This window comes from Dromaius novaehollandiae, chromosome 22 (assembly GCF_036370855.1).
Source record: "Dromaius novaehollandiae isolate bDroNov1 chromosome 22, bDroNov1.hap1, whole genome shotgun sequence".
NCBI classification, from domain to species: domain Eukaryota; kingdom Metazoa; phylum Chordata; class Aves; order Casuariiformes; family Dromaiidae; genus Dromaius; species Dromaius novaehollandiae.
The window spans coordinates 10,633,614-10,653,355 of record NC_088119.1 but is presented as its reverse complement, the minus strand read 5'-3'; the positions used below and the strand labels follow the sequence as shown (position 1 = coordinate 10,653,355).

At 37.7% G+C, this 19,742-nt stretch overlaps 2 protein-coding genes across 2 annotated transcripts; both read left to right on the top strand.

Moving 5' to 3' along the window:
* The first annotated feature begins 3,086 nt into the window (after positions 1 to 3,086).
* KRT20 (keratin 20) lies at positions 3,087 to 11,701 on the top strand. Its single transcript, XM_026116316.2, has 8 exons — positions 3,087 to 3,603; positions 6,070 to 6,152; positions 6,552 to 6,708; positions 7,786 to 7,947; positions 8,033 to 8,158; positions 8,325 to 8,545; positions 9,918 to 9,958; positions 10,601 to 11,701. The coding sequence occupies exons 1-8, from the start codon at positions 3,169 to 3,171 to the stop codon at positions 10,696 to 10,698; spliced, it is 1,323 nt and encodes a 440-aa protein (XP_025972101.1). The 5' UTR covers positions 3,087 to 3,168; the 3' UTR covers positions 10,699 to 11,701.
* Positions 11,702 to 13,597: 1,896 nt separating this feature from the next.
* LOC112993019 (keratin, type I cytoskeletal 12-like) lies at positions 13,598 to 19,301 on the top strand. Its single transcript, XM_064524748.1, has 8 exons — positions 13,598 to 14,309; positions 14,913 to 14,995; positions 15,175 to 15,331; positions 16,360 to 16,521; positions 16,626 to 16,751; positions 17,142 to 17,359; positions 17,668 to 17,750; positions 18,149 to 19,301. Exons 1-8 carry the CDS (start codon positions 13,641 to 13,643, stop codon positions 18,244 to 18,246), a joined length of 1,596 nt encoding a protein of 531 aa, XP_064380818.1. The 5' UTR covers positions 13,598 to 13,640; the 3' UTR covers positions 18,247 to 19,301.
* Positions 19,302 to 19,742: the final 441 nt, after the last annotated feature.

Below are 19,742 nucleotides of genomic sequence, written 5' to 3'. Positions count from 1 at the left end.
CCCGCCGGCCGGGGGCAGCAGGACGGCTGTGCACGTCAGCCGCCCCCAGCCCCTCGCTCTCGGGCCGCTCTACGGGCCCTGCCTTGTTCAGCTTACCAGGGTAGCTGCAGCCTTTGGTGCTCATTTTCACAGTATTCAGTGGTTTATCCAACCACTCAAGATACATTCAATCAAAAAACTGTAATGAAACCCCTAAAAAACAGGAGCAAAACCCACCTATGGCATGAATTATATGCACTCCTATCTTAGTAAATATTCTTGCTAATATTTCAGCTTACTTTTAGATTGAGAAGTGTGTATAAACTTGTAAGACCGGAGAAATTGTCAGGAAATAATTTGGAGAAGAAAAGAACACCAGGAAAAGTCAGCCCAGTATCTTTTAAACCTAAGTCTACATGATGCTATTGCTCAGTACTTCCAATTGCATATGCCTTAAATGGTTTTGCTTAATAATCAAGAAGATTTTGGAGGAAAGAAACATGTCCAAGGTTCATCTATACATAAAATAGGAGAGCCAGAAGCCAAGACAAATGTCTGACCTAGTCCTGATGTCCATTTTGATTCAGATCACTGTGTAATGTGAAGTCGGAGAAATTTTTATGTATCAGTGCATTTTACTTCACTATCAATCTGAAATGTATTTTATATTATTCTTATATTTCTAAATAGTATCCAACTTCTGTAAATTTCAAATACGTGACATTAATTTAGCAACACATACAATTTGCTTTTTTGATATTTAAACTATGTAGCTGCTTATCCATTTGGGGGTGGGATAGCTGCGAATACAAAGGTTGAGAATTTGGCCCACAAAAGCCAAACTAGAGCTTTGCTGACATCTGTTATGTTTATAGGCAAACAGGAAAGTTAACAAATAATGTTTGGCTTCTGCTCGATAAAAGAAAAAACTGAATGTTCAAATAGTGATGTTTAGAAAAAACACCATCAAGGTAATATGGAAACTAATTTGAACAAATGCTAAGAAAACAAAGCAGAATGTTTAGTGTTAAATAAGTTATCAGGAATTACGGCCAGACATGTAGGCGATGAACGGCATAGCCAAGAGAAGGAGCTGCAGCAAGATCTCCTGCTGTGTTCCTCTTACAGCTTTAACGCATATGCTTTGTCCTACTGACTCTATTCAGTCTTACTCAGTCTGAGTATTTTTAATAACCAAAAGACCTGCCTTGAGTTTCTATAGTTACAGTCCAAATAATCTGGCTACTGCACTTTGGTTTTAACTGCTGTAAATGTTTTTCCGTCATTTACACTTATCAGTTCCACCCAAAAAAGTTCAAGGTCCAAAGACAATTCATGCAGACGACCAGCATCCACCCGCAAAAAGCGTTCTGCCCTGCACACCGATCAGTCAGCCTTGGAAGACTCATTTTCAGAAGAGCTAAGCGTGACAGCTTGACAATGTGCCTTGCCCCAGTGCTATTTAGAATGATCTGTAGGCAACTCTCTTCTAACTTTTAAAACTTACCAGTACTGGTTTCCTAATGCTCCAGACTTAGGGGTTCTCAGAAAGTTGAGGATACTGCCAAGACACAGTTTTAGGCCCCAAAGCGTAGCATTTCATCAATTCCCTTGCCTCAAGGTCTGAAACCAGGATGCAGAGCAGCTGTTTTCCACCAATACAAACAGTATGTGTCAGCTGTTCTACCTGACTAGCTCTACATTAATAATACACTAAAGTACTGTAAGTGCGATGCCCCAAGGAGCTACACCTACCAGCTGTTCCAGGGCACAGCTGCCACACGCTTTCCAATGGCACTGATGACCCCCTCAGCAAGCAGCTTCCTCCCTTGCTTTCTGTTCTCTCTCTCTATTTAGTATCTCAAAAGTATACATCATCTGCAGTTTAGGAACCTCGCTGCTATTAGGATTGTTAGTTTTTTTAATACGCTTAACGAAGGCAGTCATTTCCTCCAAATGAACATACCCTCTCGCTTTGCGGCAGAGCACCCCGTGGTGGAACCGCTTTTGCACAGCACACTCCAACTCTTCAGCTTGTTCCCAGAGAGGGAGAAGGTTTGCAGGAAAGTCAATGTGACAGCTTACGATGATGGCTTCTGCAGGGAGTCTACTCACTCCAAAAAGCTGCTATCAAATGTAGAGGCCAGGCGATCTCCAAAACGTCAAATACCAATGCATATAGAGTTGGTAGTATTTTTGTCTAGAATATTGTCAAGGTAGGAGCTAAGTGCTGTCACCACAATACATCTCACACCTGCACAAATAACAACTATATCTGAGTATAGAAAGCAAGATGGGACTATTTAATGAACAACTACTTGCGTTGCTTTAACTTGAGCCAAACGGGACTGCTGGAAGTGAGTTATGCTGGAAGCTTGATCTCAGCCTCTCAGATCACTCCATGGACTTCAGCATCTCCCATGCAAATGAAGGAGGACTTTCAGTATTCTTCTGCTTACTACTTTATCCAAGCAATAGCATTTCTGTTTAATTTCAACTGCACTGAAAGCTTGTTCAACATGCAAGGGTTCCTAATACTAAGTGAAGGCATATTCGGTGCAAGTTCCCTACAACGTTCACTTTCTGATTACAGTACGATTAGCATTTTCGGCTTACGATAAAATTAACATGGTAGTTATAAATGCCATCTTTCTAATAATTTACACACTGTTCTAGACTGCTCTGAGGCCCAGAGTATTGCTTACTCAACAGAAATACATACTTGATTGTAAATGTATATATTTTAGGTCCCTTGTCACACATAATCAACTCTCATTTTAATTTCATAAACTGCACATGGGCGTAAGAATCTATTTGTTCATTCAAAAGCACCATGCAAACTGTGGCTGCAGGTATACTGTTATAAATCATTCAATAGCTTATTTGTGTTTTATGTTTTATTCAAAATAATCACAAAGAAAGCCAAACTACCTGAGGAGTTTTTCTCAAACGCAGATGAACAGATTAAAACCCCCTTGCACCACACAGATTGTGGGGGCAATATCCTGCGTGTTCTTTGTTCTGACACCAACTACATTATGTGTCAACAGAGGTGGGGTTTATAACTGTTGTGCCTCCTCCTTGAAATATAGTATAAAGGTTTACAGAGCATACACTGTTCTTCACTTTCGTTGTCCTAAGTTTGTGGAGACTTAGCTGTTTCGTTTTAGACAAAGAAGAAAAACACAGATGGCATTCTCTAACCAAAGCTTTCGGCGGGGTTCGAGCTCCCACTTCTATCCTCCTGCACCCAGTGTCAGCGGTTTGACCGTCAGGAAAACAGCCATCCAAAAGTTTCAAGCACCTAGTGTCTATGGGGGAGCTGGTGGCTATGGCACCCGCATATCTGCCAGCACCAACTACGGACAAGGCTTTGGGGGAAAATTCGGCAGTAACTTCCAGCTTAGTATTACGGGTAACGATGAACTGCTTACGGGCAACGAGAAAACAGCCATGCAAAACCTAAATGACCGCTTGGCTTCATACCTGGAGAAGGTCCGCTCTCTGGAAAAGGCAAACTCCCAGATCGAAAAGCAGATCAAGGAGTATTATGAGAAGAACACCTCAGACCTAAGGCATGACCATAGTCCATACTTCAAAATCATTGAAGAGCTCCAAAATAAGGTAAGAAATCATATAATCACCTATAAACATAGGTATTCCAAATATTTGGGGAGAAAGATAATAACCTGCTTGAATAAAATTTACTTTTCAAATTGTAATTGTCTCAGTTAAGAACAATGCTTTGATCAGATACAAATTAGATGGTGACTGATTTTACATAATTTATATTAGTAGAAGTATGTCTACAGATGTGAGTAATCTAAAACCTGAAAAATCTTGGAAAAGGAATTAATTCTTCTATTACATGTGCTTTAGGCAATTTTAATTAGTGAAAGTACTAAGGGTTCTTTAAATATTAAAATATAGTTTGGTATCTGTGGATTTCAAAGAGCTTTTTAGAAAAGATGATCTTTTTTCCTATTTAACATATAAGTAAGTGGAAACATGGAAATTAACTTACAAAGTAGGCCAACTGCAGCACTGAGGGTGGAACAGTGGTGCATCCTGGCAGCCAGTGTGAAGTGAACTGCATTCCTAAAAGCGATACAATATATAACTGAATTCTTTCCTCAGTATCCTTGCAGAATGAAAGATATGAGCTAAGTCTTAATATTCATTTAATTATTTCAGAGGTTCCTAGAACAGCCTGACAAAGTAGACTAAACCTAAGGCTCTAAAAATATTAAAGGTTTGGAAAGCGCTGCTGCCGTCTCTCATAATTTGTGTCTCAATTATTACGATGTCAAAAACAAATACAATTTCATTGTTAATCAACACATATCATATGAAAGGGTCAATAATGATATTATTTGCACTGATAAGAAGGAAGGAATTTAGCATTAATAGTGAAATTACTTTCATAATTAATCCCAAACGGTCTATTACAAAGGTGTCCCCAGTTACAGCGTTCTATTTGCCTGGATACAACAGAGTGAGTTAGAGAACACTTTTCATTTAGGACCAGGAATTGTCTTACATTTGTGAGGTTTCATAACAGATTTTCAGACCTTTACCTTTTTGACAGGTAGGAGAGAGAAGATATAATAGGTAGTTATTTTTACCTGAATTCCTACTTTGGCGCCTGAAAAGTAATATATTTGATGGCTGCCTGAGAGGAGAAATTGACTGAGGAACATTAAAATCCAAAACTCTCTCTTCCACTGCATAATTTCCTCTAATTTGCCCGAATAATTTAAATTGATTGTATTGTTACATAAACATACCGTATCTTTGTGTAAATAGTGATTTCCTTTTTTTAACTGCTAACCTAGCATTAAACGAAAATGTTTCGCAAATCCATATATAATGCCCCATCTCTCAAAGATTTCTGACTGCAAATATCCAGAAAGCAATCATGGTTTATAATCTTCTCTGAAAAGGTAGACTAGGGGGGAAGTAGTTTTATGACTATGATGGTGATCAAATGAGGAATGGCTTTTATTTACAGTAAATCAGCTACTAGACTTTGTCCTCCACGTACGATAAATCCATCTGGCTTAAAGCCACAATTCGGAGACTTCTATCTTCACACCTTCAAGAAAATAACTTTCTCAAATATGTCAAAGAATCTATGGCTCCTAAAACTGTGGTATAATGAAGGATCCATTTATTGCTATTATAAGATCCCTTATTCAATACAGCATTTCCATCTATGGTTCTCAAGCTAGATCTCGGGTACGCCTTACCAATTTTTTTCAAAAGGGTACATTATCTTTTTACCGGTTCTTTAATTTTCTTAATGTTCTACATTTCCTTTTTTTTCTAGGGCAGACATAAACCCTACAGTAGGACAGGCTTCAGCTCTGCTCTTCCAGTGCATGACTTATCACTATATGGGAAAAAGTGGCCATTTTTCCAAATGTTCAGAATTGGAGACTACCAAATGCCCAAAAAAGCAACAGATCACTGCTTGAAACAGTAGTATAAAAAAATCTCTTTCCACAGCAATCAGCTGACGGATTTGTCTTTCAAATTATGTTTCCAGTTCCCAAAATCTTTCCGCTCTTACTTTTCGCTAGTTCTACTACCCATCCCTTAAAAACAGATTTCTTCCAGAGTGCAGATCATCTCAGCTCTTTTAGAAACCTATCTTACAACAGCATAATTCACGTTTTGGAGAAGAGTGTTTCTTTCCATGAACTTTAAAGGGAATTTAGCTTAAACCTAGATGACTAATAGACAATAAAGTTAAGTGAGATGATGAAGGCCACACGCAGTATTAATGAGATTTCCGAGAAAGGACAAAGTGTGCATTTATGTGCAAAGATTCTTGTTCTCTTCTTCCCCTGCCTCAGAACTTTTGTTTCGAATTTTCAGATAGAATTGCTTCTCTCAGTATCATAACACACAGAAGAATATAATATATCTGTATGATCATTCCTTAGATAACAAAAATCTGGTTGCTGGTAGAAATTTAGTGTTTATAAATGTAAAACAAAGTTATCCTCTATAACTTTTAAGAATCTATTAGCTTTGTCTGCTAATTCTACTACCAATGTGTCATCGCTTTTAACCATTCTTTTTTAGATTGGTGTTGCACAGCTGGAAAACGCAAGGCTTGTCCTGCAGATTGACAATGCCAAACTGGCTGCTGATGATTTCAGAGTGAAGTAAGTTCCACGATCATTCATTTTTATGCTCTTGTTATTCATGAAAGCTTCTAGACAGGCAGTTTTATTTTTCAAGGGAGAAAAAAATAAATTTTATATATGAACTAAAATCCCTTTTATAAGAACAATTAAATAGTAACACAGAATAGGCGCACTGTGCAAATGTCATTTGCTCCATTCCCTTGAAAAATTCTACATGCATTTGCTATTCCTACTTAGGCAAAATTTGTACTTTGTCTTGAAAGTTAACTATTAGAATCAAAACTCTGAGGCAAACCTTTTCTAATACAAAAGTCAGCAGAACAAAAATGTGAGGACTAAGGCTGCAGTAGCTATTCATTTCAACACTTCTTCAATCAGTTGCACTTTGATGATGACAAAGCAAGCCTTATTTTACAGATTTGAGAACGAACACTTGCTCTTGCAAAGTGTGCAGAATGACATTACTGGACTGCTCCGAGTCCGTGATGACTTGACCTTGACGAAATCTGATTTGGAGTCACAGATTGAAAGTGTGAACGAAGAAATAGTTTTTCTTAAGAAGAACCATGAGGAGGTGAGAGCAGCAGAACACCATCACGGAGAGATTATTTTTTCAATGGCATACATAAATTCAGCCCCACTAGGAATAATGAAATTTTCATGGTCAACCTGAAAGAATATGATGCTTAGGGTGGGATTCGGCTCAAGATTAACACATCAAAATTTAGCTGCCTATCCGTATACTATCTGTGTAAATGCTATGTGCTCTTTGGTCTCTGCTGGTCTTAAGAGGAGCTCTGGCTCATGCAGAGACATCTGCAAGTTAGATAACTGCAGTAAGTATCTGCTAGGAGTCTAAGTTCAAACTGAATCACACCCTTAGCATTACATTTGTAATTTCAAAGACCTACAAAGATAAGAAGGTTAAGCAACCACTATTTATTCCCCCTTTTCAAGTAAAGACACAAACAGAATGTTACATTAAAGATGACTCTTAAATGCTAACACAATTGGAATTACAGCATATACTCAAGCTTTCCTTTGAGACTACTAGCCTTAGTAATTAAGAGTCATAGTATCAGCTCTACATTTGTAAATTCCTTGTCACACTGCAGAAAAAATGTTCTTTAAGCACTGTATTAGCAATAGCCAACCTAGGTTTAAAAAAAGCTGGTGCACCTACTTAAAACTGTGCTGCGCTTCACTGAAGCATTTGTACATTTTCCAGAAGCAGTATAACTCTACCTGGCACTAAGTTACATCCCAGCTATTAGGCATCAAATGCTGAACAGCTCCAGAAATTAAGGAGTAAAGGTTTTCCTTAAGAATAATCTGTGTTTTATGAGTCGTTACTAAACACAAAAGCATACAGATGGGAACCATGACTTCTATAGTCATTTCATGATCAGGCCCTGAGGAAATCATCTTTTTATAACATGTTTATTTATAAGATTCCTTGCTACAAAATAAGTAAAATTTTCTAACATAAGATGCAATATACAGTATCTACAAAGTGATTAAGCTATCTTACCCTGAGGTGCTATTTAAGAACTAAGAGCGACTTCTATTTTTGTGGATTTTGAATTTCCTTCCAATATTCAGGATTAAAAGTTCACTTTAACTGATGCTAATACAATCCTCATTGTTGTAGGAAGTTTACAGACTGAGCAAACAGGTGGGTGGCTCAGTTAATGTAGAGGTGGATGCTGCTCCAGGTATCAATCTTGCAACTATTATGGAAAACATGAGACGGCAATACGAAGAAATGGCAGATAAGAACCGCGAAGAAGCCAAACAACGATTTGAAAAACAGGTAATGCTCAGTTACTTAAACATCTGCAAGACCCTAAAAGCATGTTTGGTTCTGGGTTACAGTCCTTCTATTTTTTGTGTTTCAGACCGAAGAACTGAACCAGGAAGTAGCAATCAATACTGAACAGCTGCAAAACCAAAGGAGAGAGATCGTAGAACGGAGACAGACCTTTCAGGGCCTGGAGCTAGAATTACAGTCCCACCTTAACATGGTAAATAATCAGCAGTACTTGAAATCAGGAATGTGCTTAGCAGATAATTACACAGATAAATATAGAAACTGTGAGGTTTTTCAATCTAAATGTAATTTTAACATAAAGATGTGTCCTCTCGGATAATACATCTCCTAAAATCTCCTGTTCTTTTCATCGGCTATAGAAAAAGTCTTTAGAAGATACCCTGGCTGAAACTGAAGCACGTTATAGCTATCAGCTTGCTCAGATACAGGAAGCGGTTGCCAATCTAGAGGCTCAGCTGAGACAGATCCGAGCTGACATGGCAGGTCAGAGCAATGAGTACAGTATACTGTTGGATATCAAGACGCGTTTGGAGATGGAGATTGCCACGTACCGCCGCCTCCTGGAAGGAGAGGACAGTGGGTAAGGAGCTGAGTAGTAAATGCATTTTGCTTATCAGTTCAGTTTGATACGACAGCAGACAAAATTGTGAATACTGTTTATAATAAATCCGATAGTAACCCCAAGAAAGGAGGGGAGAAAGAAAGATGAAGACTTACTCTTGTCACTGACATAATAAAAGGGCTATAGATGCTTCTTCATTTTAAAATATGTTACTGCTGACATGGGATAGACTACTGATACTGCTGCATGCTCTGTCTGGATAACATCAGTAAGAATGAACGTCAGCAAATACAAACTGAGAATCTTTAAAACAGAACCATTACTATGTGTGGTTTAATTTTCTTCATGTTAAAACAATAACTAATTTTTAAAATTCCCTCACAAATGGCAATAGTAAAATAATAACTACAACAGTTCTCTTTTCCTTTTGTAAGATGTCTGTTATGCTACAATATTGAACTATTCAATGTCTGAAACAACATGAGTGGCACTACCCTATGCATATACCTTCACCAGAGGTGAAAGCGGTAAAATCTGCCATTTGGCGACTGGTTTGGGGGAAAAAAAGGTGTGTTTGTTGCCCCGTTCTCAACCATGGATACAGAGCAAGCTGCGGTTCCGGCTCTGTCTGCGAGGCTGCTGTGGGAGTCAGCCGAGTTCACAGCCATCGACCTCTGCATCGCCACGTCCTGTTGCTCTTTTTGAGCTAAGTAGCTAGACAGGTGCTGGCATCGCCTAAGCTGACAAGTTAGAAGCAAAACTAGATGGTAGAAATGATGCATCAGGTATCAGTGATGCAGTTTTGTATCGACTTTTCCATAACTGTAATGACAGCAGCTTCTGCAGGCCTGGGCTAACCAGGGCTAGGTCTTTTTAAATAGGTTTAGACACGGCAGGCACCTAGTCACATAGAGCAAGGCCTTCGGCACAAGCACGCTGCTGCTGCACCTGTGTCACCAGTGGCCAAGCGACTTCAAAATGCCAGCGGGTCAGGTGAGCTGCCACCGAAGGCTCGGCTGTCCCGGTACCCCACACGCTGCAGTGAAACGAGGCAGACCGCCACGCGCACGTGTGGAGCCGGGCGAGCAGCGGCTGAGGCTTCCCCACGGGACTCTCCAGGCGAAGCAGCTGCGGCTCAGGGCCTGCTCTGGGCGTATCTGCATGCGCTGAACTCTTAACAGGGCAGAAACTGGACCGCACATTAATTTCACCTACAGGTCATGCCTAACAAATTTTACTTTAACAGGGAAAACTGATTCAAACACATGGTTAAATGTCTTGATGAAATGAAATTAACTGTCTCGATTAAATATACAGGAAACACACAAAGATGTTGCTTCAATATGTTAAGCACCAGATATTCACATTTTTTAATGTATAATTTGCGCAGGCATTTCCAACTGGATACAGCTAAAGAAGAGACTGAAAAAGGTATGTCACATAACCTTCCATATTTTTGATGGCTTCCTGTTGAAATGTTTTGGAATTAATTAGCTTGATATAAAACAAGTAACAGTTCCACAGCAAATATTCAGCCAGTGAAATCTTATGCCAAGAAAGCAATCAACTGTTTGGATAACCTACAGGGACGACACAAACCACGCTTCATGTATACAGCTCAGGTGCCCAAATTAAAACCCTAGGCTCCACAGCGAGCCCACAGAATAACAGAGAATTACTGAGTTACTCTCTGGAGGCCTTCGGAAGTCTCCACTCCTTTCCACTGACTACAGAGGGAGACTAGGTTCCTAAATGAAGTATCTAATTTTAAGATATCCCTTTCAATGTAAGAATATTTCTAATTTTTAGGTCTAACAAGTTGGTGCTAAACTGAAGCTAGCAGGTTGGTCAGGAGGGATAGGAGAGTTATTCAACATGATGTCCCATATATCATCATGGGCCACAGCAGAAGGACCAGAAACTGCATCCCCAAGTTTGCTTCACAGTAACTGTGCAATGAAATGATGCCGTTCTGTATTTTCTAACTGGTGGAATTGCTGCTAGGATGTCAGTGATATTATTCTGTCAATATACATTGCATTTTATTAATTCACTGTTCAATTTCATTAACAGATTTAAGTAAAGTTAAGAAGATCAAGACAATTGTTGAGGAGGTGGTTGACGGCAAGGTCGTCTCCTCTCAGATCAGTGAAATTGAAGATAAGATGTAAAAGCACCAGCACAAAGGAGACGGCATTTGAGCGTCGTGGAGCTGATACCAAAACTACGTGATTATAGAGGACTCGATCTAATTCTCCCCGAAATCAACAAGGGTGGAAACATGTCAAATCATCAAATGTCAAACAATTTACTTTTTTTCTGTGGGAATATGAATAAAAATAATGTTTTGTATCACTAAGTTACAAAGTACAAAATATCCTTTAAAGTTTTGGGTTTACATAGTGAATAGATGAAAAAATAGAAATCAGCATTTTATAAATGTATTATTATTTCCAAAATAGATAAAAACTGTAGTATAAGTTTTTACTTAAATTAGATTTTTTTAAAATTAAAAAGATTTGCTCAGTGTAAATATGAAAGCTGAATGACTGACAGCATAAATTTACTACAGCTATTGAAATAATTTAAATTAAATTTTGAAAATATTGAAGCAATGTTTACTAGTGACGTTTTTAAGAAACTCAAAGCACTAAACTGGTGAAAGTCATCCGATGAAGACATGGGCCAAAATCTGTTCATGTGCTTAACAAGCTTTTGAAGGTAGTCAACTCTTCTGAAAGCACTATGAGAATTTTCTCCTCATTTCTTCAGATAGTTCACTTCAACCTCTGGTTCATTAAGTTTTCTCACGCTTTCAATATATTAATAGATGGAAAGTTTAAGAAGGTATCTGCTGTCTCTGAAACCTTGAAGGACACGTCATCAAGGCTTTATGAGAAAGAATTTACTAGATACAGATGATACACACTCTATTTAATAAGTAAATAAGTTAAACTGCAATCCAAGGTTTAGCGATCTAGCCTTTTCTCTTATGTTTTAGCACGGAGAAAGTAGATTTGTTTTAAAAAATATTTTAAAATGTTGATTCAGTGCATCTTTTCTGAAGTTGAACTACCATTCAAATGCAATGCAGCTTCACCTCAGTAAAAACGGATTTTCTAATAAATCAGAAATGTCAATTTCGATCATCATAAATTAAAATGTAAAATTTAAGAGGCCATTTTATTCTTTTCCACTTTCTGTAAATTTTTTTATCACCAGGGACTAACCAAGCAAAGGTATTTTATCAGTAAGAATACATTTTGCCTATTAAACCTTTCTTGATCAATAACTGCATGTAGCCTTTCCCACGGACTGCAAGTCTAGGATGCCACTGCAGACCTTCAGTCCAAGGAGTCTGCATTTTCCTCTTGACAATAGAAACACAAAAAACTCTCCTTTGAAATCTCACTTGTCCAGTCTGTTATTTACTGCACATAAACAGCCGCCAAAGAAAACAACCACTAGCTTTCACAAATAATGAGTCACTGATACCAAGCGATCAATACGTGCCTACATAATTGTTTACTTAAATCTTTGATCTACCACTCATAAAACATTTCTGCCAGAAAAAACACCTATGCTCGTGGATGTAGATAAATTAAAAATGAATAAATTTCAGTTGACAAATCCAATGACATAATTAAGCCAGTACAAAGAAAAATCTATTTTCTGTTTACTGAAATAACATCTTAAGAAAAAGCATATTGCTTCTGAAGGGTGTCCATGCCTAAACCTGTGACCTATAACAGATACTTCTGATCTTTAGATTTATATTAGAAAAGGCACAAAATATAGAAATAACTGTGAGGAGTTTCTGAGCTGGGCTTTCATGGCCAATTGATACAATGGAAAAAAATTCAGTGATACAGGTGCAAGTGTAAGTGATCACTCTGTGAATGTGCACAGTAATGCTAGCCGAGTTCAGGTTTTTCTGTGAATCCTTGGAACAGTGCAGAAGGGAAAGAACTACAGTTTCACTAATTTGCCAGAATTTATGATTTCTGCATCTGGCCACACATGGAACATAAAAGGCTGAAAAACAGACATACTCTTGGAACACCACAGATGAGTCGAACAGCGAATCACTGTCAGATAAAAATCTGATGGTCTATTTTTCTCCTCACAGCTAAAAAGGTGTCTCAGAAGTCTGCTCCCTTCCTTTAAGCACAAAAAAGAGCTGTTACAGTTGAAAAAGATTTGAAACCCTCAACCACACTAGAGATCATTTACCTCATTTGGGGATAGTAGCAAATTATTTAAAAGAAACAAAGGTTATTTTTTCAGCTCAAAAGTGTAAGTTGGTGGTAAAAGTTAAGCATATTATACTTATGGTGTAGTAGTACTGTTAGCTTCAGCACTAGACACAGAAAACTGTATTCCAACCCTTACAGAGATGATTCAATGCCCAAAGGTTTAGGGCAGAAGATAAAATCACAAATTAAATTCAGTATAATCAATTACATTTTATGTTTTCATATTAATGATCAACACACAAATCACCGACGGTCCGCAAGCCTCTTCATGCACTTTTGTTGACCACTTTCTTGCTTAACAAACAGAGAGTGCTAATCTGGCAGAGGTTCAGTAAAATATGCCACAGAAGTATTATGGAGAGAAACTCCTTTTTGACATGCACACAGGAAGCGTGGTATGAAAGGCATCATTCTAGTGCCTCGAGCATGCTTCTACAATAATAACCCCAAAGCAAGAAGGGGGTGAATATGTACTGACAAAAAAATTACGTAGGATGGCTTTAAATGTGAAAAGAAATTTCTGTGCACTGTTGCACATGACAAAACATTATTGTGATGTCTTAGCTCTACTCCACCCATCCTCCCTCATACAGCAAACACCTGGAGGATATTAGAGTTCCACTCCCATGGGCAATTTAGATCTGCACACATCATTTAGTTTAGTCAGAAGATGCTAAACCGCCTTCCCCCCCAACAAAAAAGGGAGAGAGAGAGAAAGAAAAGGAAAAAAAGAATTAAAGAATCTGTTAGGAGGCGTGAAATACTACTGAAACACCCACCACATTCTCTATATAAAGGCTAAACCGTTCTCTGATCTACCCTGAGTGCGTAGCCTAGACTAGGGCACCTGGAGCACCATGGCCCTTTCCGTGCGCACAAGCGGTGGATCCCGGCAGTTCTCCTCTCGGAGCGGGCTCCCGGGGGGATCTATGAGAATGTCCAGTTCTAGCGGCGGAGGAGGCTTTGGTGGAAGTGGGTTTGGTTACGGTGGAGGATCTGGTGGAGGTTTTGGTGCTGCTTCTATGCTTGGTTCAAGCTCTGGCTTCAGTGGAGGCTTTGGGGGTAGCTCAGGTGGAGGCTTTGGAAGCAGTTTAAGCAGTGGCTTTGGTGGAGGCTTTGGTAGTGGCTTAGGTGGTAGCTATGCAAGTGGCTTAGGCAGTGGTTTTGGTGGAGGTTTAGGAAGCGGTTTTGGTGGAGGTTTAGGAAGCGGCTTTGGTAGTGGCTCGAGCACTGGCTTTGGAAGTGGTTTTGCTAGTGGTTCAGGTGCTGGTTTTGGAGGTGGCTTTGGCACCGGTGGTGGCGGGGATGGTGGCCTTCTTTCTGGCTCGAAAAAAGAAACTATGCAGAACCTCAACGACCGTCTGGCTGCTTATCTGGACAAAGTACGATCTCTGGAGGAGGCCAATACTGATTTGGAGCGCAAAATACGAGAGTGGTATGAGAAAAATGGCCCTGGTGCTGGTATCACTGGATCGGGGAATGACTATAGTAAATATTATCCAATAATTGAAGATCTCCGAAGCAAGGTAACAAAGCAATGTACTTATTGCATCTTTTGCATTTGCAATTCACCTAGTAAGATTTTAGATAAAAACAAACTCCTTTCAGAAACTGAGAGCAAATTTATTCTACAGTACTGATGCCTGTAATAATCCTCTGTCATGCTGCATTGGCATCACATTATATTGAATTTTTTGTTGCATGTAAACTGCAATTCTGTAGCTATATTACACTTAAAGCTGTGAACTGACTTGGCCAATTTGAATAAAGAAGGCAGTGACAGAATCCAGCTGTGCAAACTCTTGTTGCTTAAAATGTTTAAATGTAGTAAGTTTCTTATTTCTTATATCACAAATTCAGTTCCTGAGAGACCACCCGGTAAGCTCTTCAGAGATTATGATCTAGGTAGTCACAGAGTGCAAACTGACGTTTTTCCATTACGTGAAGCATGCTGATTTACAGAAGCTGAAAATCTTGACCTAAATGTTTTCATAGTAAGCTATACAAAGGTCTAATAAATTACTTTTAATTTTATAATCATATTTAGAATTACTGTCACATAAATAGCTATATTGAGCTGTAATCTATCAGGCTATGAAATAATTTCCAGGAAATTGTTTGTATTCCAGATCATAAATGCGACTATCGACAATGCAAGAATTATTCTGCAGGTCGATAATGCGAGACTGGCTGCTGATGATTTCAGACTGAAGTAAGCATATCTCAATATTACAAAAACTTTTACTAGTATTTTAAGCAAAAAAATTTAGCATCTTTAAATATTTCTTTCATTGTAGAATACTTTAATGTAACTTTTACTAATGTAAATAATGTAATGTATTCGACCCTATCAATTACATAAAAAAGTATATTTAATGACTTTCCTTAAAGGTATGAGAATGAAGTGGCTCTTCGCCAGAGTGTGGAGGCTGACATCAATGGTCTACGTAGAGTTCTTGATGAGCTGACCTTGACAAGAACTGATTTGGAGATGCAGATTGAAAGCCTGAATGAGGAACTGGCTTATCTCAAGAAGAATCATGAAGAGGTATTTTTTTTCATAAATTCTTAACAAGGCAGAAGAAAATGTGAAATATCAAACATTTCCTTGATTTGTGCCAAAATAGTTACTTGGTTTCATTGTTTGTTTTGTTTGCTGTTCTTTTTTGAGTTTACTAAGTGAAAGAGGGAAAGAAACACCCAGACAAGCTATGGATTCTTGATGATACAGTATGACTGATTTTCTCAGTTTTGCCACTAGAAATATTGAGAAGCACTTTTTCTCAGAATGCAAGAACCATGTATGGTTAGTTTTTGTGGAATCCTTGCCCAGGAAGTTACACTTTTCCTAGCTTTTGACTTTGTAGAATTGAACTTTTCATGCTTTGCCCTTGCCAAATCAACTCAGAAGTCAGCTGTTTGATTTATTCTGGCTATTATACTATAACCACAGCACTTACTGTACTGCAGAACATATTTTTCACTCCTGTTGCCATTTTAACCATTTTTTTTTCTTGGTCTTCTTGGTGATAAATGCAGATAATGAAATCCGTAGGCTTTCTTTTTTAAAAAAAATTTGAAAACAGTACTTACTAATAAAACAAAGATTTTAAAATAAAATAGCTTACATATATTTCAACCAGAGTGCCAAACTGTATCAAATACAGGTGAACTAAATAGTTTTCTTAAAGTGAAAGTTATACAAAAATTTAGCACTAAAAACTATGAAATAAATGGGAGCAAACCCACATGCTTACTACAGTCTCTCCTGTTACTATTTTACCAGTACTCCAGAGGTACGGGTTAGAGAAGACACGTTTTACGTTAACAGCTTCAAAGTGATTTGAAAAATTAAACTGCAAGACTACTGAGACAAACAGAAATGACAGCCAAGATGTTATATTCATATTTCACAGTTCTGTATTTTTAAGGGAGTAAAAGAGATGAGAGAACTAGATTAGGAAGAATTCCTGTTGAAACAGAATTTGTATCACATATATTTCTTTACATATATTTCTGGTAGAATTATTTTGCCTTTTATTAACTGAATCTCGTCTTTTCTTTAAATCTCTCCAGGAGCTTCAGGGCTTCCAAGGCAGTGCAGCTGGCCAAGTCAGCGTTGAAATGGATGCTGCTCCAGGAATTGACCTCACCAAGCTTTTGAATGACATGAGAGGGCAGTATGAAGTCATTGCTGAGCAAAACCGTAAAGAGGCTGAAGCATGGTTCAATGAAAAAGTAACTAACTACCACACAGATAGCAAATTCAGTCGCATAAATGTAAAAATGAGTTAAATATTTGGAACAGTTAAATTAAACTCTATCTTTCCTTGACATTTCAGAGTGGGGAGCTGAAAAGGGAAATCTCCACCAATACTGAGCAGCTTCAGTCAGGAAAAAGTGAAATCACAGATCTAAAACGGACTCTTCAGAACTTGGAAATTGAACTACAATCTCAACTTGCCATGGTATGCTGAGGGGAAGCTGCTACCTAGTCACTGTAAATTTTCCAACTTCAAATATGTTGTTAAATCCTCTACTGTTCTATAGGATTTAAGATATACATTTATTTCCTATTAAACTCTGTGTTCTTGTTAGTTCCTAAACAGCAGTAATGTCTATAATTGGACTGCAAGTAGCATGCTACAAAGCAGATTAATTTTTATGTTCACATTCAGTGCAAAGACATTTGTAAGAAGTAAAGGCCAGTTTTCGAACCAGTATTTTGCTTTAAGAAAAAACTAAGTATCTATTAGTCATGAAGCTATACTTATTAAACCGTTTTAGTTGTTTCTGTGATTTTAAAGAAATTCTTTTCTTCTCAGTCAGAGTTTATTTAATATATCCTTCTTACACAGAAAAAATCCCTTGAAGACACTTTGGCAGAAACCGAAGGGGGTTACTGTGCTCAGCTTTCACAAATGCAACTTCAGATTGGGAATCTGGAGTCTCAGCTGTTTCAGGTCAGGGCTGATATGGAGCGCCAGAACGCCGAGTATCAGCAACTTCTAGACATCAAGACTCGTCTGGAAATGGAGATTGAGACTTATCGCCGCCTGCTAGATGGCGAGTTTGTGTAAGTAACAATTTACATAAAATACCTTCTCTGTTTTAATTTCTATAGCAGTTTCTCTTTCAGAGAAAAAGAAGAGGTACAAACAAATGGTCCGTTCACCAAAAGACAATAAGGCACATACAAAGATTCTGAAATAATTATAGCTGGCAGCTCTTCTTTAAACATATAATCTATTTGGGGAGATTGAGCCATTCTACTCTGTATTTATATTAACCTATGAATGCTGACATGAAAAAGGAATAATCTTATTTCTCCTGATCCTGGTAAACATTCTGCAATATTACATGTGTCTATGGTTTATTATTTAGGAGCGCAGGACAGGGAGTTACATTTGAAAGCTCATCTCTGACTGGGTCCAAATCACAAACACAGTCATTGGATTCTTCTCAGGGTAGGTAGATCTTGACTGAATAACATTTCTTTTTACAACTGCTATAATAATCCTGCCCTTTAAACTTCAAATAAATATTAATGTGTGCACGTTAATTATATATACAGTTGTTGTTTTATCTAACTATTAAAACTAGTTAATACAGAATTAGTAAGTACTCATACAGAATTCTCAGTGATGTCTGCATGGGAATGAAATGTCCTAATAATATTACTTTTAAACTCATTCTTGTAACTAAAATAATACACGCTCTTTGATTTAACTACGCCATAAAGTTCATCATAACAGGAAACCAATTTGAAAGCAAAAAGGATGGGACTGTTTATTTAAGTATGCTGTTCTGTTTTGTAATTAACAACACTTTAATAAATACTTTTTTGTTTGTTTATGATGTTTAGATCCTACGAAAACTAGAAAGATCAAGACAATTGTCGAGGAAGTAGTAGATGGAAAAGTTGTTGCATCCCATGTTAAGGAAGTTGAAGAGAAGATATAAGACACAATCTGCTATTGCAAAGGATCCATTCATTCCATTCTTCTTTAAAAGCAGTAGTAGATTAATAACTTTGTTCTTTTGTATGAAGTGATGAAATAGATTGGCTTATTTACTAAGATTCTTCTACACAAAATGAAACATACATTTTCATTCAATTCATTTCATTCATTTCAATTCTTTGTTCAGTAACTGAAAACATGGCGCACACATTAGGCATTCAATTAGATATGCTCATGGTTTCCTTTTTGTATTTTTAATTAATAGGTAAAATGATTTTGCTGTTCTCACCTCCTCTTCCAGTTTTCTTGACTAATAAAAACGGCCTCAACAAGCTTCAAAATACTAGTTACCTTTCGTCCTTCCTAATATAATTTAGGATTGTAGGTCTTGATCCATATTTGTTATTTCTGTTGGATATTTTGCTTTGCCATGTACTCTGTGCATGTGTGCACATGTTTGCATTCACTCACCATGTAAGGAAGTTAATCCACTGGTAGAACAAGCACATATAAAAAAACCTGTTTAAAGGTGGGATTAAAACAATACTTCATAGCATACAATTTTAAAATCTCAATTTACAGCAATCCTAAGGATTAAGAAAGTTTTGCAAGCAGAACAACATATTGTAACAGAATTAATGCTGTAAGCACAGTGGAAAGAAAGAAAGTGCTACCTTCGTTTCAAAGTGTGCAGCAAACCCGGCTGGGAAGCAGCGGTCGGATATCCCAGAGTGCCCTCTGGTGGGAATACTCTGGTCTCCTGAACTGCAAATGTGACTTCCTGAACTCCACTCAAATCAGCTATTTTAAAGAATCTCATCCAGAACAAAATTACAAACCAGAACACAATCCCCTTAAAATTTACATCTAATTCTTTGAAAATATAAAGTTAAATTTCTTTTTCAATAATATTCAGGCAAGATACAAAAAACATGTCTATAATGTCGAATGACTTAGAGCTTGCTATGTTACAGATACCAGACTGATCTGGTATCAACAGAAAGGCAAAGATGTCAGATCGTTCATATCTTCATTAAATCCTTTCCTGATGAACCATGACTGACCATCCTATTTTTTTTGATTGTTAGCAAGGCATTGCCATTATGATCTAAAGCTGACTATTACACCAAAAGAATTGCTTAGGATCAAGTTCTGATGTACATAACATCTAGAAACCACTCAAGCCGTTGTCTTACAAGTTAGCAACAATAATGAACCAAAGCAGCTGACATTCACTACAACATTCTATAGCACTCCTCAGAACCCAAATGATTGACTCGTAAAAATCCAAACTGGGAAGTTAACTAAAATCCAACGTCTGTAATAAAATATACACACGGAAAGTAGCCAGGAGTCAAAATTGTATAAATCCCAGCAAAGACAAAGTTGCCTCCACCTACCTTTAGGTTTCAGGGATCTTATACCCAGCTGTTCTTTGCACCTGGAAGAAAATTAGGAAAAAGAGAGCATTAGTGTTGATATATTTTTTAAATGCTT

Coding starts and splice junctions, on each gene's coding strand:
- KRT20 (XM_026116316.2), top strand. CDS start 3,169: ATGGCATTCTCTAACCAAAGCTTTCGGCGGGGTTCGAGCTCCCACTTC. Junction 8,159..8,324: donor TACAGTCCCACCTTAACATG/GTAAATAATCAG, acceptor CATCGGCTATAG/AAAAAGTCTTTAGAAGATAC. Junction 8,546..9,917: donor CTGGAAGGAGAGGACAGTGG/GTAAGGAGCTGA, acceptor TAATTTGCGCAG/GCATTTCCAACTGGATACAG.
- LOC112993019 (XM_064524748.1), top strand. CDS start 13,641: ATGGCCCTTTCCGTGCGCACAAGCGGTGGATCCCGGCAGTTCTCCTCT. Junction 15,332..16,359: donor TCAAGAAGAATCATGAAGAG/GTATTTTTTTTC, acceptor AAATCTCTCCAG/GAGCTTCAGGGCTTCCAAGG. Junction 17,751..18,148: donor GTCATTGGATTCTTCTCAGG/GTAGGTAGATCT, acceptor TATGATGTTTAG/ATCCTACGAAAACTAGAAAG.